The sequence below is a fragment of the Gobio gobio genome (genome assembly GCF_949357685.1).
Source record: "Gobio gobio genome assembly, chromosome: 14".
NCBI classification, from domain to species: Eukaryota; Metazoa; Chordata; class Actinopteri; order Cypriniformes; family Gobionidae; genus Gobio; species Gobio gobio.
This window is the reverse complement of record NC_137107.1, coordinates 44017725-44040871: the sequence shown is the minus strand read 5'-3', so window position 1 is coordinate 44040871 and position 23147 is coordinate 44017725. Positions and strand designations below refer to the sequence as shown.

Genomic DNA, 23147 nt, shown 5'->3' with positions numbered 1-23147 from the left:
TCCCTTAGAGATAGGGTGAGGAGCTCGGTCACTCTGGAGGAACTCGGAGTAGAGCCGTTGCTCCTCCACATCGAGAGGAGCCAGCTGAGGTGGCTCGAGCATCTATTTCGGATGCCTCCTGGATGCCTTCCCAGGGAGGTGTTCCAGGCACGTCCCACCGGGAGGAGGGCCCGGGGAAGACCTAGGACACGCTGGAGGGATTATGTCTCCCGGCTGGCCTGGGAACGCCTCGGGGTTCCCCCGGAAGAGCTGGAGGAAGTGGCTAGAGAGAGGGAAGTCTAGGCGTCTCTGCTTAGACTGTTGCCCCCGCGACCCGGCCCCGGATAAGCGGAAGATGATGATGATGATAATATATTATTTGAGCAAGAATGCAAATCCATATCCACACGTTTGCAAATGTGCACATTTTATACAACTGTTCAACAAACAAAAGGGTAATAATATTAATTGATGCTTAATTTTGCTCTATTTTGCAACAAAATAATAGTTCCAACGAAAGCCACAGCAGAACGGCAACACAGCTGTTTCATTAACGAATCATTTGAACGAATTGTTCGTGAAAGTCATTGATTCAATGATTAATTCACAAATACAGCTACTTGCTTCGCTACTGAATGAATGACTCAATCAGTACGTTTACATGGACAACACTGATATTAATAACTCTGATATTAATTTGATTAAGACCATACTCTGATTAAGAAACTACCATGTAAACAGCGATTTCTAATTACCTTAATCCGGTTAAAGTCATACTCGAATTAAACAAAAATCAAATTAAGACATGTAGAGCATGCCTATTTTAGTCGCATTATCGAAGTGCATTGTAGACATGTACACACCTTAATCTAACTATTAACGTTGTGTAGGAATTTTCGCCGCATTTTGTGACAGGACGCACAAACACACCCCAGGCAAGTGTAGAGGGGGGGCTTTGGGGGCTCGAGCCCCTGGCCTTTTTAAAAATGTATCAAAAGTGCCCCTCTTAACAATCAATAATATTGTGACAAATAAAACAGAATTCGAATTATAATTAATATAACAGCGCGTACAAAACAGTAACTAAGCGCTCAAATGTCCGAAATGTCGTTGCCATGACGTGTTGCTATGGTGCGTGTCTTGCTGACTGCTCATTCTGACACGGCCTCCTCTATATTTTTTTCTTTGTGCTGTAATAATTCTGCTCATTGTAAAAGTAAAATACAATAAGTTTGTATCTGTAATCCCAGATTCATAATTGTGTGCTTACAACAGCGGTCGGGAACCTCTAGGCTCGAGAGCCATATGGCCATTCAGTGGACGCCTGTGGCTCGACAGCAGAAAAAAACGATCCAAACAATCACGATTTTGAAACCTTCATTTTCATCATTAATTAAAGCTATTATTCGAAATGTAGGCTGTCAAGAAGGAGGCAAGATGGGCAGTGTCTCTTAAAAAAAACCTGAAAGACACAATATATAATATTACAAAAATAAACAATATATATACACAATATATATACAATATATGCACATCAAAAATAATATAAAAATCACTCGTTTTTATAAAAGAACACTGTCCACGAGCTATGTTCTACAAAAAACGGGAACATGAACGGAATATTCTAAAAGCAACTCATGTAAACACCTTAATCAGAATATTGTCTTATTCAGAATAAGGTCAATAATTAGATTACTGCTGTCCATGTAAACGTAGTCAATGACTCACGCATTAAGACTTACCGCGACTTTTAGTTTAACATTTCAAAGATTGCATATTTCTATATTGAATTTTTTTTTCATTTAAAACATTATTAAATGTTATAAAGGTATATATATATATATATATATATATATATATATATATATATATATATATATATATATATATATATATATATATATATATATATATATCTCAGGGCTCTACGCTAACATTTTTCTTGAGGAGCACTTGTGCTCCTAATTAAAAAAAATGAGGAGCACAGTCAAAAATTTAGGAGCACTTTCTGATCAATAACACATATTCCAATTATAACTTTCCCATTACAGGATGATCTTTTTCCAGGGGCATTTTTACCATTATAAGAGCAATGTTTTCTAATCTTATTAAATGTATGCATCATCTTTTGTCAATTTCTTCAATTAAAATAGAAAAGTTGTTTTTAAAATGTTAATTTAAACAATAAATTAAATTAGAGCAATAAGACACAACCAGACTGTTACCAATCTAATTAAATCAGCATCAAAAGTAGAAGTGGCACAGAAGCTCTATCTGAAGTGGTGTTTAGATACATTTAAATGCAGCTCATGGGTAAATAATGTTGTATAAATGTTTTAAATTTTTGAATTTAGAAATGGGCTATGTACAAGTTAAACTTAATTAAAATATTTATATTTTAAATAAAAAGTCCATGCAAAGTATAAATATGAAAATAAAACAGCCAGTAAGGTGGCGTCAAGTCATTCATTCAATCGTTCAAACGCAGATTCATTTGATCGAACCGCTTGGAGATGCATAACTGGTGTAGTTTTGATTTTCACGAAATAAACAGTATTGTGGCTAAAACGTTGTTACTTAATATCAACTTGTCTATTGGACTTTTTTACAAGATCAGTATCACATTTGCAATCATGCCAATACTTGGAGCAATAGCAATCCGTATCTTTTGGCGCTCTGGGGCTAATGAACAGAAATGCACGCGTCTTGCGGAAGAACACTGCAGCCGGAGCTACTTCTCTCTGTTTATGTCTATGGCGAGTCACACAGGGACTGTGCTCCTCCGCAGCGCTGCGACCCAAACTGGAATTGAATAGTCAGAATATAAACACTTATTATATGTGTACCGCAGTGATTCAGGGTAAGATAAAAACACGGTTTGGAAAATTGATTCATGATGTACTCACTCATATGCATCTAGTCATTTTTAAACACAATAAATGTTATGGACTGCAGCTGATAAAGATTAAATCAAGAACTCATACAGGAGCGTTTTTAAATTATTTTGTATTAATTCATTTTTGGTGGCATTTTTGCCCCAAACCCCTGTTAATTTCCGACCTTGTTTATGATAATCCCAATGTGGTATTTCTAGTTAAATTTGGCTGCAAAGAAACATCAGCGCGAGGCGTCTAGTGCTCATGGCCGCGTCACACCCGTTTCACTCATAGGCCGTGGTTTCACCTTTTAATCTGTGAAGTGTTAGTCCGTCGCACACGTTTTTTGCACATGCTCCGCTGACAGAAGGCATGAAAAGCAGTTGATTGCAGCACGAAACGTAACAGTTGCTCAGTCAGTCAGTTTTTCTAGTTTTTATTCCGATTATACATAGGCCTATTCATGAGAAGCAATCGGGTCACTCGCACCGGTGCGCCTAAATATTTTTTCGCAGTCGCACGCTGTAATTTTCGGGCGAAAAGGTGAGAGTGGAAGAGAGGGGGTACGCAGAAGGATGCCTCAGGGGGTACTCCACTCCAAAAAGTTTGGGAACCACTGGTTTAGGGCTACTGTAGAAACATGGCGGCGCAAAATGGCGATTTCACTGTAAGGGGACCCGCGGTGTATGTAGATAGAAATGGCTCATTCTAAGGTAATAAAAACAGAACGGTTCATTATGTAAGGTCTTTATACACCACTGAAGACATAGTTATGTATATTATGTTGCATTTCTGTCAATAGATCCTCATAAATACTACACACTGCACCTTTAATAAAGCTTATGGTGTTACATGTAAGTGATCAACAAGTGCATGAACGAAGTGTAGGTGTCCTTTTGGCCGTTAGTTTATTCTGTGTGTGTTTGATTAATCTACAGGAAAAGATCCAGAAATAATAGTAGGATCAATTGGTTTCATTGATGAAATCCTTTATAACCAATGAGAGCTGCATGTTGTAAACATACACCGATCAGGCAAAACATTACGACCACTGACCGGTGAAGTGAATAACACTGAGTATCTCTTCATCACGGCACCTGTTAGTGGGTGGGATATATTAGGCAGCAAGTGAACATTTTGTCCTCAAAGTTGATGTGTTAAAAGCAGGAAAAATGAAAAAGCGTAAGGATTTGTGCGAGTTTGACAAGGGCCATATTGTGATGGTTAGACGACTGGGTCAAAGCATCTCCAAAACTGCAGCTCATGTGGGCTGTTTCCGGTCTGCAGTGGTCAGACTCTATCAAAAGTGCTCCAAGGAAGGAACAGTGGCGAACCGGCGACAGGGTCATGGACGGCCAAGGCTCATTGATGCACAGGGGGAGTGAAGGCTGTGGTCCGATCAAACAGACGAGCTACTGTAGCTCGAATTGCTCAAGAAGTTAATGCTGGTTCTGATAGAAAGGTGTCAGATACACAATGCATCTAATTTAGTTGGGGCTGCACAGCCGCAGACCAGTCAGGGTGCCCATGCTGACCCCTGTCCACCACCAAGAGCCAACAGTGGCACGGGAGCATCAGAACTGGACCACGGAGCAATGGAAGAAGGTGGCCTGGTCTGATGAATCATGTTTTCTTTCACATCACGTGGATGGCCGGGTGCGTGTGCGTTGCTTACCTGTGGAACACATGGCACCAGATGCACTACGGGAAGAAGGCAAGCCGGCGGAGGCATTGATGCTTTGGGCAATGTTCTGCTGGCAAACCTTGGGTCCTGCCATCCATGTGGATGTTACTTTGACACGTACCACCTACCTAAGCATTGTTGCAGACCATATACAGCCTTTCATGGAAACGGTATTCCCTGGTGGCTGTGGCTCTTTCAGCAGATAATGTGCCGTGACACAAAGCAAAAATGGTTCAGGAATGGTTTGAGGAGCACAGCAACGAGTTTGAGGTGTTGACTTGCCTCCAAATTCCCCAGATTTCAATCCAGTCGAGCATCTGTGGGATGTGCTGAACAAACAAGTCCGATCCACCTCGCAACTTACAGGACTTAAAGGATTTGCTGCAAACATCTTGGTGCCAGAGATCACAGCACAGCACACAGTGGAGTCCATGCCTCGATGGGTCTGGCCTGTTTTGGCAGCAAAAGGGGAACCAACACAATATTAGTCATAATGTTATGCCTGATCGGTGTATTATGTACTCTCATTAGATGTGGAACATGATTTATGTAATTTCCTTTTCAATTCTTGCTACCAATGTGTGTGCACATTATTATACAATTTTTGCATATTTATTTTCTGAGAGTGTACTGTACATTTGAAAGGGGATATTTGGAAGTGATTCCCTCCAGCTCAACAGACTCGGTTTCACAGGAAATGTGCAAATGTATGAACTGTCTGAGTGAGAAGAACATTGTCTCGTGTCAGTCATAGCTGCGTTTGTGTCCAATGAGTCACACTCGCAGCTTAAAGAGACACTTACACTTACTCAGGGTCAGAATGGCTGTTTTTAGAAAAGTGTGATCCTAGATATTTCGTGGAAAAACCGAAAAAGCCAATTCTATATCTGAAGTGTCACATTTGCTCACCATTGCACCCATTTACACTTGGAAAAACCAGCATTGTGCAATGTATTTTTTAAATTAGCTACAATTTATGCAGAAAATATGTATTTGTCACTTTTTCTAGCATCGAAGGAGGCAAATCATGACATTTCACAACACCTACAGAGATTGTGTATTTGTGCTTGAAGCCTAAGTGGTGTGTATTATTCTCTGTGGAATCATTACTCATTTATAAATCACTTTGCATAAATGTGCCTGCAAAATGAAAGGACATAAATGTAAGTACTTAAGGGACCATCTAAAGGGCCTCAATTCTACAGGGATCAAGGTTAGGTTCATATTTTAATGAGTTATTTGATGGCTACAAAGACACAACATGTACTTTGTGAATGCGTTTACATACAACTGAACTAATGGAAATAAAGATGACTACAATCTTAAACTGGCCTATACTGCCCTCTCGCGGCCATAGAAATGAATTACATGGCGAGAACCATATTTACTTTAATTAAAAGAATATTGAGATATCCGTGTTCTTTTAGTTATATTTACATGCCATTGTTGTAGTATTCATATTTTGATACTTTGAATTTACTTTTTTTATATTTTCCATTTTCATTTTAGTTAGGCTAAGTTGCCTAGTTGTATGTGTTTAGTAATGTTTATTAGGCCTATTTAGACTTAATTCAGTTTTAATATTTTTAGTAGACCTACTTCAACTTCAATATTCATTTAATATTAGTCTAATATTTAATTTCAATTAGCAAAAAACGATGTTTCATCGTTTTAGTTAACAATAACAACACTGGCAAAACACCAACAACGTTTCCCTCAGGAAAAACTAAATAAGAAATGGGCTAATTAGGCTACACATCAAGTTAATGTGTTTTTTTAAGATTTACTGTACTTTTTATTCATTTTAAATAATTTGGGCAACATGTAAAAATAGATTTTAATAGGCCTACATTTACAAATTCTGGCTACAAACCTGCGAGTGACGCTTAGCGCCATCATAGAATTAGCAAAAACATGCTATAGCTACACCAGTATACATTAATATAACATTATTTACATTTTATATCTTCAACAAATGTTTTTTTCATTAGCATTCCCTGAACTTTACTGGTGTTTATGCTTCGTTTTCCAGTCAGATATCACAGTCTTGATTTCACCTCAGCTGAAAGTCCTCAAAAGCCGTCGCACGACTCCCTGCAATATTACAACTTCATTAAAGTGCTATTTTGAGGAATTGCGAACAAAAAAGACGGCTTAACCCCACCAAAGACATTCTCATCTATGAGGTAAGACTGTAAAGTTGTTGTAAACTGTCGATTTCAAGCGGTGAAAAGCCAGAAAGCTCTTGACGCCTCAATTAATTGATGTCAATGGGGCGCACCTGCGGATCAACTGTCCACTGTCAGTTTTAGTCATTTTATAGATATTATTTTACATAAAACATTAATGATCACAGGTGAAATTGAGTAAACATCAAAATCCTATTATTTTATCTTGATTTGTGATGAAATGTCGCAGCTGGGATCGGCTGTGCCCTCATCAAACTTACCCGAGGGCCTCCCGGTGTCCAGCTTGGCCCTGCTGATTCTGGTGCTCATTCCCTGCGTCCTTTTGCTCCTGCTACTCAACTGCCTGTTCGTGGGGTACAAGCTGTTCCGCATGACCCGGAGGAAGAGAGACCGGTGCGGGTCGGAGATCTCGCTCATGCACTCGTCGTACTCCACCCGCCAGAGAATCACCCGCTTCTCCGACGAGCCTCTGTTCGCTTCAAACAGAAAGAAAAACTATGTCTCGGTCTCGGAACCGATGCTGGCGCCACCCATAACCTCATCCCTGACCTCCTCAGCGGAGAGACGGGCCACCGGGCAGCGCGCCAGGTTTCTACGCCCGGATGGGGCCACCTACGCCGGGTCCGAGTCGCTGCGCGTGCCGAATTGGAGGACGAGCGCCCCGGTTCTGCTGCAGTCCAGTGACTCGGACACGGAGCGGGTCAACACGGTGCCACCAAACTCACCAGCACTTCATTTGACTCCAAACGGGGTAGGGTCAAAAACACCAGAATGTCCAAATGCTTGTCCTAAATCATGATACACTATAAAATTGGATATTAATTTGAGTATTGAGGAAAGATGTCAATGTTTATGGTGGTTATGGGCCTATTGGATATTAATTTGAGTATTGAGGAAAGATGTCAATGTTTATGGTGGTTATGGGCCTATTTCATATGAATTTGAGTGGGCTATTAAAGGAATAGTTCACCCAAAAATTAAAATTAGCCCATGATTTACTCATCCTCAAGTCATCCTAGGTGTAGGCTATATGACATTCTTCTTTCAGACGAATACAATCAGAGTTATATTAAAAAATGTCTTGGCTCTTCCAAGCTATTATAATGACAGTGAATGGCTGTTTCTGTTTTTGAAGGCCATAAAAGTGCATCTATCCATCATATAACTGCTCCACACGGCTCCAGGGGGTTAATAAAGGCCTTCTGAAGCGAAGTGGCACGTTTGTGTAAGAAAAATATCCATATTTAAAACTTTACAAAATGTAATCTCTAACTTCCGCTAACTGTCGTATGCGTGTTCACGAGAGACTGGCGTTCCAGCGGATGACGTAGGATGCTCCGGTGAGAATATGCTAGTTCTAGCGAGAACCAAGTTTTGTTTTGCTCTATCCTCTGCGCTTCCGTGTTCATCACTGGAACTTGCGCTACGCCTGTGTCCTACGTCATCCGCTGGAACGCCAGTCTCTCGTGAACGCACGGATGACAGTTTGCGGAGGTCAGAGATGAAAGTTTTAAATATGGATATTTTTCTTACACAAACCCATCGCTGCGCTTCAGATGGCTTTATTAACCCCCCGGAGCCGTGTGGAGCAGTTATATGTTGGATAGATGCACTTTTATGGACTTCAAAACAGAAACAGCCATTCACTGCCATTATAAAGCTTGGACATTTTTAATATAACTCTGATTGTATTCGTCTGAAAGAAGAATGTCATATACACCTAGGATGGTTTGAGGGCGAGTAAATCATGGGCTAATTTTCATTTTTGGATGAACTATCCCTTTAAGAAAAGATGTCAATGTTTATGGGGTTATTGAATATTAATTTGAGGATTGATGGTGGATATTGGGCTATTGCATATTCATTTGAGTATTAAAGATGTCAATGTTTATGGTGGTTATGGGCCACTATTAATACCATGGTTCTTTGATCATTAAAACTATGGTTATTTGATTGCCATTTTCATAGTTGGTTTTACAAAATGTAGCCATGGTTTTACTACAAAAAAAACATGGATATTGTTTGTAGTTAAACCAACAAATGAACCATAGTTTTAATACCATGGGTAATTGTAGTAAAACTTGTTATTCAAATAGTAATCAATCTGCCAAAAAAACATGGTTACTACCCTTTTACTATAGTAAAATTTTTGGTTAATTTTCATAATGCCACTACCATTTTTAAACACCCCGCTTTACTATAGTAGCACCATGGTATTACTATAGTACCCTTCTTTTGTTGAAATGGATGTTTGATCCTATGCAAGTCATTTAACCCATTAACTGCACTGGTTACAGTTCTCAATGCCGAGGACTTCCATGCGTGCATTGCGTAGAAGCAGCACAATGGACCTGGAGAACGCTTCTCTGGATAAGATCCATGTGGAGTGTGAGTCCGCCAGCATCATCCCGCCGGATAACTACTGTTATGTGGCGTCATCAAGCCCCTCGGCAGGGGGTTCTGGACTGGACAGTGACTTTGGAGCCAGTGCAGGTGAGTTTTGTCCTCTCATTCACTGCACTGAGGAGACTTCAAAAGTTCAAACTATTTCTTTAAAAGTATATAAATGCTCAGCATGACATATACACTACTGCTCTAAAGTTTTTAATGTTTTTGAAAAGACTCATCAGGGTTGCATTTATTTGGTCAATCATACAGTAATATTGTGAAATATTACAGTTTAAAACAGTAAGTTTTTCAGTATTCTTTAATGAACTGACAGTTGAAAAGAACATAATTTCTAAGAAATAGAATCTTTTGTGACATTATATATGTCTTTACTGTGACTTTAGACCAGTTTAATGCATCCTTGCTGAATAGAAAATATGAATTTCTTTAAAAATAATACTTAACCCAAACTAGAATGGGGTATAAACTGAATGGAAGTCTTGGTGAGAAGTATGGAAGCTTGTTTCCACCACAGAATACACATTTTTTAAAGGTAATAGCGACTTTTTCTCAGAATTGCATGATATAAAGTTGCAATTGCTAGTTATAGTCAGAATTGTGAGATATAAACTTGCAAATCTGAGAACAAAGTAGCAGTTATCTTTTAAAATGTTTTATTCTGTGGCTGAAACAAGTTTCCATAGAGAAGAGACGTATCTTAAATTATTAAAAAATCATAATTATTCCAATCTTTTGACTGTATATTTGGCGTTTGTCTATTCTTTAAATTCTCCTAATTGTTCATTTAGGTGTCTCTCTGCGTATCCTTTCTATGGACAGTGATGGTTTCCCGGGCTCAGTCTGGGCATCAGCTCTGGAATGGGATTACTACGACCCAAGTTACGTCACTCAGAACCACATCCCGAAGCACAGACACCACGCACCCCCCATCACCACCAAACAGTACTGGGTCTAGAGCCTGAAGAACTCCAGAACAAGACTCAATTCAGCCATTCTCATTCTAGAACTTCAGTTGAGCTGAGTCTAGGTTTATTCTGTCCGGGTTTAGTGCATTTAAATGTCCACTTGCTGTTTTAACTGCAACACATCACATGTTGTCAAAGCACACACACACACAATTCAAAAAGATGTTCACGATCACAGCTTCTTTCTGCAGCAACTCCAAACAGGTTTGTTCTGTTTACAAAAATGCGTTCGTGGAATCACTTCACCGTTGTTCTCACTTTAGATCACATTGATTGACACAGTGTTTATTTTACACTTGCTTTTCACCGTTTGTTATTTTTATGTTCTGCACGTGATTCTCAGCACGGAGTTACTGAGGATTTCAGAAAGGGCTGTTTAGAGTATTTCACAATTGAGACACCATACACACTTGTATTTAAGAAAAAAAGAAAGTATTTGATTATGCCTGAATTGAATAATAAAGTTTTAAAAATACAGGGTTGTCTTTGGTTACTTTTTACCCAATGCTACATCTAATGCCACTGTTACATAAAACAACATGTAACAGTGATTTTCCTAGCAAGATCGGTTTGCATTACTGCAAATCATGAGTTTAAAGTCTCAAATCTGGAAACTTCCATGAAAGTGAAATTGGTGAAGACCAACTAATTTAATCTTCACAAAATTCTCTTCAGTTAAGCCTTTGGTTTGTATCGAAGTTGCAGCAATCCTGTTTAGTCAGACGGTTTGAGAAGTACTGAGTGTTTGTGTGAATGAATAAGGCATTGAGACAGACATTTCAAACGTCACTTTTTATTGGAAACACAGTTTACGAGGAGCTGGACGCAGCCACTGCTGCCCGGCGGGGCTTGGGCACGGTTCCCTCACGGAATCCATTTCTGAAATGCACAGAAAACGTACTTTAGTTAACAAAAAGCACAAACTAATATTTAAATGGCTTTATGGTGATGATACACAGGGCAACTTTTTGAGCAACGTTACTAGGCAATGTTGCTGTCAACAGGCAACCAGTTAAGACACAGGGTCCTTGACCGATCTTAAGTATCCAGATAGAAATGTGTTGCCCTTTCCCAATGAGAAAGTGGCCAAGCAACATTGCTCAAAAAAGTTGCCCATGTATCACCTTTAGAGACTGCACAAGCCCATAACATGATCAATGGAGTTTAGATGCAATAAAATCCCCACCAACATGAGTAAAAAAAAAAAAAAAAAAAAAAACTGTTTTGAGGAATAACAGAAGCACAATATTACGGAAAACTGATCCTAACAGAAGTCCGTCTAGGAGTGCATGGGTCACGCTTACCTCAGTACAAAATTAATATCACTGGACAGTCATTAGTTCAGACATTTATGTTTGGACATCATTGGTAAGCCACCTAATCTAACCGGACAAAAGGCACTCAAGTTGGGGGCGAGTCTCGGTGAATAATCAACAGGAAGACTATAACTATAATTAAACATTACAGCATCAACCTCAACCCCTGTATCCTGCCAAGACCTTTTAGTGTGTCAGTCATAACATGCAAAGGAAAGTAAAATATGCATAATGTATTAAAATTGAAAGTAAAAAATAAGCGTGAAAATGCTTTGACAACTCTACCATGAACTGGGGCGAGAACGCAAACCCAGGTAAAGCTCTTAGTAGCATGAACATCTGCATGGCCGTTTACTCACCTGAACCTGCGGAAAACAACCTTCATGTGCCTCATGCGGCCTGTCCCTGTGGTGCTGCGTCTCTTGGCCTTAGTGCTCCAGTTGTCTACAAACAAAACAATCATTAAACTTCACAAACTTGAAAACATAAAGATGCATTTGACCAGATGAGCACCTGTGTTCTGTTCATAAACATCTCAGGGTTACCTCAGTTCAAGATAATGTGATCACTGGACAGTCATTTGTTCAGACATTTGTTATTTTTTGGATCATCACTGGTAAGTTTTGATATGCAGACAGAACACAGCTGTTCTTACAGCTTCCCTTTTTTATTTTTAAATGCATGCAAGTGTTACTTTAAAGTACCCCATTTATGCTTTTTAAAAGGTTCCTAATTTTGTTTTGAAGGTCTTTTGTAGGTTTAATGCATCCAAAGTAAAACAAACAACAACAAAAAACTCATGACACATTGCAAATCTACTCTGCTCTGATTGGTCAGATGGCCCAGTCTGTTGTGATTGGTCTACTCTGCTCGGATTGGTCAGACGGCCCAGACTGTTGTGATTAGTCTACTCTGATTGGTCACAGCTCAGTCTGTTGTGATTGGTTGAACGCTTGAGGTCAAAAGTAAACTTCACTTTTTACTCCTACGCGAGGGTCAACATAGAGACCTTGATGCGAACTGACATCAGAAGAGTACGCACACCGGCTGATTTTTGTAACCAGGGTCACATGTCATGCAAACGTACATTTTTTGCCGTATTTACATGGGTTGTAACTCGTGACGCGAGATTGCTCAAAGCTGAATGCGGCGAACGCCTACGAGTCAAAAGTAGCATACTTTGCAAGGCTGTGCGTTTGACTTTTTACGTGTACGCAAGAGTACGCACAAAAAGTATACTTTGGGCTTTACAGCACGTGTCGGAAATTAAATGCCCATTATCATATCTGAATTTCCGCTCTGGATCTTCCTCAGCATTTGACACAGTGATACAAACAGGAACGATGGAGTCGTTTTTTTCTGTAACAATTCCAGCGCGAGTCCTCATCTTTTGGAAGTGCATCAAATTGGATTCGGAGAGCTGAAAACAGCGCCTTCTCGACATGTTGACAACACGAACCAAACTCTTCCAGTCTCCGCTATATTACATTTACGCATTTGGCAGACGCTTTTATCCAAAGCGACTTACAGTGCCCTTATTACAGGGACAATCCCCCTGGAGCAACATGGAGTAAAGTGCCTTGCTACCAGCAACCTTCTGCATATCAGTTCCATGGTTTAACCCACTGGACCACCATCTCATATAACTACAGTGGTCAAAGTAGACGTCTTTCACGGGCAGCCAATGAAGACCATTGACGGGCATTATGCAAATGCGTTACTTTGTAGCGTAGGCATAACAGGAAGAGACTGAAGTAGTCACTGCATCTCGACTCAGCAGCTCAGAATCCATTCTCTCTTTTAGGAGACAATAACTTTGTTATGCACTTTGATATTTAAAACTCTGCAGACCTTCTACAATCACAAACAGCTAAATTAAACTGCATGAAAGGAAATATTAGCGGGAAAAAAAACATAATAGGGGCACTTTAAGGTTACCAATGCAATTAAACGACTAGAACCTAAATCTGTGCGGTCACCCCACACCTTTGACCTGTGAACTTACACTTTCTCTTGCGCTTGGCAGGGTAGCCACACTTCCCGCAGGTGGACTTCTGCAGATGATACGCCTTGGATCCACAGCGGCGGCACAGAGTGTGCGTCTTATTACGACGCTTACCGAAAGATGACGTACCCTTCGTCTGAAAAACAAAAAGATTGACATTATTGCTTGAATTTATACAGCAGGTTGCATACGTAAACAGCATTTACCAATATGCAGCTTCCAGGACACTATAAATACTAATAAAGTATGTCTATGTTGTCAGCACATTACTCTGAGACTATAGAGAACAAATTATTTTTATGTAGTCAGCTCACTAGATTATATTTCCCAAAACTCTCAAAGTTGTTGCCCACAATGATATGAAGGAAGCTAAACATGTTAAAGCATAACAATTAGTATAGGAATAAGTTCAATGATAGTAGATAACCATGGACTATGCTTTTCAAAGAAACTGTTTAGGGAAGGAAGCACACTAGGCTGTGAGACTAATACACACAAATGCTGTCTAGAAAGCTAAATGGGCTCCAAAAACACAACCAACCATGTTTGCACAGGCCAAACTCACGCCACTACTGTAACTAACGTTACTAGTTTCTTATTTAGACAGTTAAAAGGCCTCTAATGTATTAAGACACAAGACTAAGAATTATTAAATTAATACGTTTTAAAGCTAACCGGTTTATTTTCACGAGTTGGTTAACACTGTACGGGAAGGCTAAGCGTCATGCTAACCGATAACATAAAATCATCTATAATCTCTCATCATCGACTAATCACAAACATAATAGATGATACTGAGACTTAAATATATATGCTTGTGATATTATTCATGGAACAGTGGTTAAAAACAAGCCACGAATCAGATGTTGAAGGATTTTGAAGGCAAGGCGCTGAAAGACTCACCATCTTTCCTCAGAGCTGATTCGAAAGAGACCGGAAGATGCTCCGGTGTTCCGTTAAAACACCACCGGAGCGCCTTCGGTGCAACACCTAAATACGTCCCCTTATTGTTGCACTGCGGACATCTCCATTCAATCACAACGAGTCCTTCAGATACAACTAATAGTTTTAATGGCAAGGGCAAAACGTATTTTCAACGTAATAAGTAACTGTTCTGGTCAAAAAAGGATACATTAAAAAGCAATTATTCTATAAATGTCAAATATGATAACAGGATTTATTAATATAGCCTATTTACACACTGAAAACCATTATAAAAACATCCTAAGGAAATTCTGTCTTTAAATATCCTAAACTTAACATTGTACTAATGATTTCTGTTAAGGTTAGGTTTAGCAGAATGGTTTGGTGTAGTAATAATTAGCTTAAAGGCACAATATGTAATTTTCGCCGCTGGAGTTTGCTTATTCAGAACAAAGGCGTAGCTTGATTTATTAAGCCACAGTCACCACTTCTGCTTCTTCCACTCATGTGTATGTGGGGCAGTGATGGGAATAACGGCGTTACAGATAAACGGCGTTACTAACGGAATTATTTTTTTCAGTAACGAGTAATCAAACGAATTACTGTTCCTCCCGTTACAACGCCGTTAGCGTTACTGAGGGGGAAAAAAGCGGCGTTAGTCGCGTTACTATAATTGAGCTCACTGAAGTGCTTTTCATCCGAACAGGCTCTCTGTCAGTCGGACCTGCAACGTGTGTGTGTGTGTGTGTGTGCGCACGCACCAGCCATGCGTGTTGGGGGTGGGTGCGGTGGTACACATAACTGATGATGATTGGTGGGTGGGAGACAAGGTTGAAGTTGATAGGTTGAGTTCACACCTATGGTTCACACACTCACACACACACACACACACACACACACCTATGACGCACACGCATATGCACATTCAGCGATGGTCCAACGACTTCAAAGGTAGCTTTCGCAAACTGGAAGTATTAGCGCTACTTTTCCCTCGTTGAGGTGAAAGGTAAGAATATTTAAGTAACATGCAACTTATGCCCAGGAAGAAAGAGTCTCTCCACACCGGTGACAATTGATTCTGAAGCGCCTCACATCATCATATGCCACAAAATTAGTGGCTAAAAACCCAGGTGATAACGTGAGCTCCACTACCAAAGGAGTAGTATAGTACTGATAATATTTACACAATATTTACACTATAGTAGGCCTACTGATAATATTTACAATAATGCATTGAATTTGATAGGTGTCTCTTACATTGTCCCACAGCAACATTACAATAGTGTACATTAATGTACAATGTTTTATAATAATAATTTATTCTATTTAGTGTCCAATTCATTCATTTAACATATCTAATATTGGGGGCATCCAAGTTATTTGACATATTTGAACATTTGGAAAAAAAATAAAAAATTAACGCAGTAATTACTTTCCCTGGTAATTAGTTACTTTTATAATGATGTAACTCAGTTACTAACTCAGTTACTATTTGTAAGAAGTAACTAGTAACTATAACTAATTACTTTTTTAAAGTAACGTGCCCAACACTGATGTGGGGTAACGCAGTGCTGTTTTATAGATACAGTTGAGTGTGTTGAAAGTTGTGTTATTATAATGGTACTTGGTGCGTTCACTCGGCGGCTACTATAAGACACTTGTATAAGACATTAGTCATGGTATAACACAGGGTTGCCAACTCTCACGCATTTGGCGTGAGACACACACGCTTTCAGGCTCTGTCTCACTGTCTCACTCTGCCTAGCTTAATCTCACGCCAAATTGCCAAACCTGCTTTTTAATTCAAACGATAAATATCGTTTTGGCACATTTTGAGAAGATCTTTTGGTACTAAATACTATTTGTGCAATAATTATTGGCAATTAATGACCACTTAAAATATTTTCTTCTAATATTTGTATTATTTATATTACAATTAGTGTAGTAATTAAGGTTAAAATAGAGAATTCCAATTCAAAGAGGCAAATTAGAGTCATGTTGTGGCTAGAAAAATAATAATTTTCATTTGTAATGCCAATGGCTGTATGGCTCTTTAATAAATATACATGTATCTAATCTAGTTGCTCAAAAAAGTATTGCAGATCATAACTGCTTACTTATTTTTAGGTTTTGCATTTTAATAAATATTTAGACATGATCAAACACTAGATTTTCTTTACATGTGAAATTTTAAAACGTTAATAACTTGCATCCTAATATATTATATATAAATATTTTTAATGATACTTAAGCACACACCAGTGAATATTTGTGCCAATTATTCATAATTTATACCCCCCCCCCCCCCAAAAAAAATCTCACTCCAACCCTGATAACATGGTACTCAGGTTTAAGTCTTAAACAATATGACTAACTGTGTTGAGCTATATAACAATTATTATAGTTTTCTGTCGATGAATGAATGTATCCAAACAGTTGCTCATCTGTTTAATAAAACATAATATATTAAAGGTGCAGTGTATGATTTGAGGTTGTGAATTGCATCTCATCTTCCCTTTCGGAGCACATTAAGCTATGGCGGCCGACACAGGACAAAAATGACGTCGTCGGAGAGAGCAGAGAGTAGCTAGCTCTGTAGAGCAGTTTGTCCCTTAAGGGCTACTGTAGAAACATGGCGGCGCAAAATTGTGATTTCACTGTAAGGGGCCCGCGATTTATGTAGAGAGAAATGGCTCATTCTAAGGTAATAAAAACAAGTAGGCGAATTGGGACGCAGCCATGGTTTCTACAACATAAAACCGGAAATCGAGGGTAATGTGGATATGATGTCATTGATAGGCGATGCACGGACTGCTTATTTATCTGGATTTAAACATTCTTGGAAATATTTTGGATAAGACTATTCTAGTGGTTTTTGGATATTTCAAAATTCTCACATATTGTGCCTTTGATTTAAAGACAACACACGTAAATTGGCTAAGTAGAGATCCTTATTATTGGGAGAACAAAGCCAGCGAGTTTTATTGATTTTTCTTTTCCCAATGGTCCGTTAACTGCAAGCACTCACAGCCACCCCTGGCAACCACATAAATTACAGAGCTGCCAAAAACGTCTAGACTCAAACAAAACAAAATAAAAAAAATCCCAAATGACCTTCGTTAGGTCGCCACGAACAATCCTCTGATATCCCCGCATATAAAGCAGTCCCATGCAATTACAAATTTGGACACTTTTGTCCCATAGGTTATGACGTCATTACAGTAAAATAGCCTAATTATGTTTTTCAGTAAAAAAAAAAATTCCACATCATAGGGCCTTCCCAGAAGAACTAGTAATTTTACTACCACTTATGTTAATTGGGGTAGTCTATTTTATTGATATTACTTTATTTAGTTAATCATTTCTGCATTAGGCTATCATATGCGTGTGTAAACAAATATAATGTCCAACTATCACCGCAAAGCATGCTTCCTCTTGTAGCCTATGTGCAGTCATCGATCCTGCTCTGATGTCCCCTAAACCCTCGCATCGTCTTCCATTAATGGTTTGAAACCAGATTGGGTCTGCAGTACCCCCCTGCCCCATTGGTGCTGATGAGAGGGAGTGGAGCGCGTCACCGACTGCGCGCGCTCCGCATTCGTGACGCGCATTCTGCAGGAGTGTCGCGTCTTTGCAGGTGATGCGAGATTACTACCCCTCCACATACAGAAGATTCGCCTCAGCGGGCAGTGATACTATCGCTTTAACTGACATAAGCACGGGCAGGTTGCTCAAACGCGACACCGAGGCGAACGGCAGCTGCTATGGAGACTGAGCGCGCATCGGTGCCTGTGAGGACGGTAAACACGCGCGGGTGTGCCTCGATGTGTCTTCTGTAGGGCAAAAGCGACCGTGGCTTTCTCTTCTGAAGGATGGGCTACTCAGATCCGACATCTAGTAGAGATCTGCTAGGAAACAGATCCCTTTGTTTTATTTTCATATGCGCTTTCGGACTGGTCACCTTATTGCAGCAAATCCTCTATGGCAAGAACTACATTAAAAGGTAAGGTGATGATTTTTATCTGTGCTGCGTAATGCAAAAATAAATCAATGTTCAGTGTGGGTATCTGTGTAATAAAGCAAAATCTGTACTTTTAATATAAAAGTCTTCAGGAATTATTCTTAGACAGATTCTAGTCATATTGCACCCATATTGCTCCTTAAACATTAAATCATGCCATACACAGTCCCTTGAATGACTGTCTATGCAGCAAGATGCTTAAGTCTGCTTTTCTTCTTCCTCTGTTTTTCTTTTTCTCGTCTTGGTTTGTTTTCTTTTCTATCTTCAGCCCTTTAAACAGCTCATACATCTTGCATAAACCTGTGTGACAGCAAATATATCACATGCAGTAATATCCATAATACGATATAGGCTATGAGGAAAAACAGTGCACTTGAAGACTGTGATGTAGCCTCTGTTTTTTTTTGTTTTTTTTGCATGAGCACATAGCCTAGATTCAAGCACTGGAAATTAATTATGCATTTAAATCATGATGGTGTTTCATAAGACCCAGATTTCATGCCTTTTTGGGGGCACTTAAATCAAAATGACATCATACGAAGATTAAGTCCTGGAAGGTGAATCATTTTAGAGGGTTTTTTTGGGGGAGCGGAGGTAAGCAGAGTGAGATGGCTCAGCATTGCGAGGGTGTTTGAGAGTGCGTGTGTGTGTTTGTCTATGTAAAATGGCGTCTCTCTCGTAAGAAGCGCCCCCCACCCCCTCCCCGGTGCATTATGGTTCCTGCGTCCCAGCAGATGCCCATATGCTGAATTGGAGCTTTCTCACACTCCCACCTGGACCCCCCTCCTGCGTCCACCTCTAACACACACACTCAGCATTCATGACATCAGAGTCTGGCGGCTGCGTTTCGATTGCATGAATGCTGTCCTGTACTCTGTATCTATTCTGCTGAAGTGGAGAGAAACACGCATAGTGGTGGGTGATGCTTTTGGTTTTAATGTAACATGCGAACTGCAGCAATGGAGACCAAATGGAGACTTTTACGGGGTTTTTTTAAGCCCTTAATATCTTGCGTGTTTCCTTAGTGTTTCAAAACAGATCTGTGAATGAAAAACTGTGCTCAGATTAACTAAGAAACCATATGCTTTCATAATGAAAATGAACTTAAAATCAAGTAATAGTCTGAGTATACACACTAAAAAATAGTATACACACTAAAAAATGCTGGGTTAAAAATAACCCAAGTTGGGTTAGAAATGGACTAACCCAGCGATTGGGTTGTTTTAACCCAGTAATTAGGTTGTTTTAAGCAAACATTTAACCCAACCGCTGAGTTAAAACAACCCAAATGCTGGGTTAAAACAACCCAATTGCTGGGTTAGTCCATCTTCAACCCAACTTGGGTTATTTTTAACCCAGCATTTTTTAGAGTGTAACAGTTATCTGGGTCATTCTATATTGTTAGTTGTGTTTTGCCAAGGCAAATGGTATTTTTCGAAATGGTAATTGCTACACTGTAAAAAACAAAACAAGAAAAGGTTGCTGCCTTAAATTTTTAAGTACAATCAACTTGGGTGTTTAAGTCATTTCAACTTAAATTCCATTGAATCTTGTGCAACTGACCCTTCGCTAAGCCCCACCTTCCTTAGTTACTGTTGCTATGCCTGACAAGCTTTCGCGCCTGGCACGTCTATATGCGCCGGTGTCAGACATTCCCAAGGAGATAATTAGTCATTTTTGGCGGACAGGTGAAATATTTGAGAGAGCAAGACAAAAGGGACTGCAGTGTGCACTCGAGGGATATATCCACAACATTATATGCCAGCGATTAGAGAATAATTTCATCAAAATGGAAGCTGAAGCCTGTAGGTCCCAGCGCAAGCAGCAGCCGCCTCATACGCTGACCATTCAAATGGGAAACACACAAATTGAGGAACAGTTCACGCACAGCAGGGTCAAATTAGAAAATAATCTAATAATTATAAATCAAACAGCTTATCCATAAATCTTGTGGAATAAACACAAGACATTAGCCTGACCACTTTGCAATGATAACATTCTCCTGCTTATATATTTTCTATATATATATTCTCCCACATTGCTTGATCCACAACAATCTGATGGGTTATTTCGCACTGTAAAATCATTTCCCCCAATAAGAATCCTCGGTAAAGTTACACTGAATTATTTCACGTAAATTAGTCACAAACGCTAACACGCAGTAGGATTTTTCAATGCGGTAGGATGGATCGATAGATATAGTTATAATTTTGCGCTACGGTAGGAAAATCTGACAAGGTAGGACAAATCGACAGAACACCGTCATTTCTCCCCTTGGGGTTTAGGTTTGTGGAAGGAAAAAAATCCCCCCCCCCTGTCCAAATTTTTAGGGTATCAGATTTGCACAATCCATAAACACAACGCTTCGGCATGTTTCCCTCGCTCGAAAGCTTGACAGACCTTCCGCGCCTAGTTACAGTTGCTAAGCCACGATTGGCCTGTGTCGGTTTTCGGGCATGGCTTAGCGAAGGGTCAATTATAAAAAAGGGGGACTTATTATGCCAATTTTTACCAGATGTAATTTAAGTGTCCCCAGAATATGTCTGTGAAGTTTCAGATTAAAATACCTCACAGATCCTTTATAAATCCATGTTGTAAACCCCCATTTCTGACTACAGTCAAGAACAGGCTGTTTTCGTGGCTGTACCTTTAAATGCAAATGAGCTGCTGCGTGTGGCGTCCCCTCTCCACACAGCTCCTGCCTCAATCGGATTCTCTGCCAAATACTAACAAGACATATGCTTGGTTTTGATGATCAATAGTTTATTATTTCCAATAGCTATATTCATTTAAACTTCCAATGGATCTTATCTTATCCTAACTTCTAATGCGCTTATCTGACGCACACAGGCAACTGACTGTCAGACGTCAAGTCTTGTGAGTAACTTCTCCTTCACTTTATTTATAAAGCACATATGAATGCCTTATTCTGCATGATCATATTCTACATCCCTTAATCCTACCCAATACATAAACTTAACAACCACCTTACTAGCTAACTATTAATAAGCAGTAATTAGGAGTTTATTGAGGCAAAAGTCATAGTTAATATTTTGTTACTAGTGAGAATTGGACCCTACTCTAAAGTGACTGTGCCTTAAAGATGCATTATGTAGCTTTTCCATCCACTAGAGGTCGCCTGCTCAAAACAAAGGCGTAGTTTGATGACGCCAAGTTTGAGCGCAGAATCTTGGGACATGTGGTCTTCACCTCACAGCCGGTGGAAAAGAATCGGGCAGAAATCACGTTCATGGATGTGATTATTAACGTTACTGTAGTATGAAGCAGAGCAGGAGCGAGTGTTGTGGAGCTGAGCAAGGCCGCTCGAGCGATTATTAATAAGATGAACGCAACACACGCCTCACGAGCAGCTGGACTTTTATTATGACACAGTCGCGGCGGGACTTTTATTATGACACAGTCGCCGGCGGAACTTTTATTATGACACAGTCGCCGGTGCCACTTCCGCTTTTTTGGTCATGAGTATGAGGTAACGCAGCTCTGTTTATCATATTAGATGTAATAAGTGTGTTGAAAATTTAAGTTATGACGTTACTCTGTGCGTTCGCTCGGTGGCTGCTATGATCTTGTTCACACTGCAGTGAGAGTAAAGCGTTTCTGCAAAATAAAACCGGAAACCGAGGGTAACGCAGATATGACGCAATCGACAGGCGACTCCCTCACACGTCCCGGTTCCTTGGTTAAAATAGCAATTTCTCACGATCTACAAATAGTTGGAACATTTTGGGATATTGTAAGCACTCAACTGAACAAAATATATAACACTGGCCTAGTGGTTTTTGGATATTTTACTGAAGTATTTTATAATGTAATGTTTGTATTCAGCCATTCTGCACAATCCTAAACACCACTTACACATTTTCTTCAGAAAATGTCAAAATTTATACATGTACTGTCAGGTGTCGTACTAGAAAGATGCAAAAAGATCCAAAAGCGAGTGAACAACAAGTTTATTGAAAAGATCAATAAGTGAAGACAGAGCAGGTTAATTCCTGATAAACAGATGCAGGCTGTAGAATCCCAGAGGAAGGACAGGACACAGGCTTGATAACGCAGGGACGCAATGGGCAACAGATGATCCAGGGAAGTCTCTCACAGGAACAGGGAACGAACCTCCAACCCAAGGAACGCAGGCGAGCCTGAAACAATCTGACAAACAGGACACGTTCACACAGACATTAAATAAGACGCTACATGAGGAACAGCTGATGCTGATCCGTAATCAGCCGCCCACACACAGCACGCATCACTTGAGGGCGAGACGGTGAATCCATGAAATGTACTGTTTACCGTCAATTGTCTAATTTTGCCCTATTTTTAATCCTCCAAATGAATTTTTAGGAAAAACACGATAAGATATTTCTGAGAAACGCAGCTGAAAGTGGATCAGACCGAACACCAAAACACTTGTAGCCAATCAGCAGTAAGGGGCGTGTCCACTCAAGAGGGGGGAGGTGACTGTGTTTTCCATAACGTGTTTGTGAATTTGGGGGCGGCGCTATCAAGGGGTGTGATCTTTTTGGGTAGGGGCTTCTACCCAAATCCCTTACTGCATCTTTAAGTCTTGAACACACTTATTACATATGTGTGAGCATGTGACAATTTGAAGTTATTTTGATATTTACTGCTCAGCATTAAAGCGGTGGCAAACACATCTTTATTACAGTTCTCTGGCTGCCGCCGTGGAGACATTGACAAATGCACGCATTAATAATGCATCCACAGAACTGAATAACGCCACTGAATAAAACGTCCTCT

The 23147-nt window shown here is 39.8% G+C and overlaps 3 protein-coding genes across 4 annotated transcripts in view; 2 read left to right on the top strand and 1 right to left on the bottom strand.

Moving 5' to 3' along the window:
* Window positions 1–6948: 6948 nt before the first annotated feature.
* Window positions 6949–10092, top strand: hwa (huluwa; the record flags this gene model as incomplete). Its single annotated transcript, XM_079834919.1, has 3 exons — window positions 6949–7479; window positions 9026–9221; window positions 9926–10092. The coding sequence occupies 3 exons, from the start codon at window positions 6949–6951 to the stop codon at window positions 10090–10092; spliced, it is 894 nt and encodes a 297-aa protein (XP_079691045.1).
* Window positions 10093–10879: 787 nt separating this feature from the next.
* rpl37 (ribosomal protein L37) lies at window positions 10880–14392 on the bottom strand. Its single transcript, XM_079836031.1, has 4 exons — window positions 14327–14392; window positions 13424–13559; window positions 11778–11862; window positions 10880–10981 (listed from the first exon to the last, which is right to left on the bottom strand). The coding sequence occupies exons 1-4, from the start codon at window positions 14327–14329 to the stop codon at window positions 10912–10914; spliced, it is 294 nt and encodes a 97-aa protein (XP_079692157.1). The 5' UTR covers window positions 14330–14392; the 3' UTR covers window positions 10880–10911.
* A 3549-nt stretch (window positions 14393–17941) lies between these two features.
* Window positions 17942–23147, top strand: part of st8sia5 (ST8 alpha-N-acetyl-neuraminide alpha-2,8-sialyltransferase 5) — a 32613-nt gene continuing 27407 nt past the window's right edge. For both annotated transcript variants that reach the window (XM_079835041.1, XM_079835040.1), the window contains exon 1: window positions 17942–18350. In XM_079835041.1, coding sequence (XP_079691167.1) covers window positions 18220–18350 — 131 coding nt within the window. In that variant the 5' untranslated portion in view covers window positions 17942–18219. The remainder of the gene's footprint in view (window positions 18351–23147) is intronic.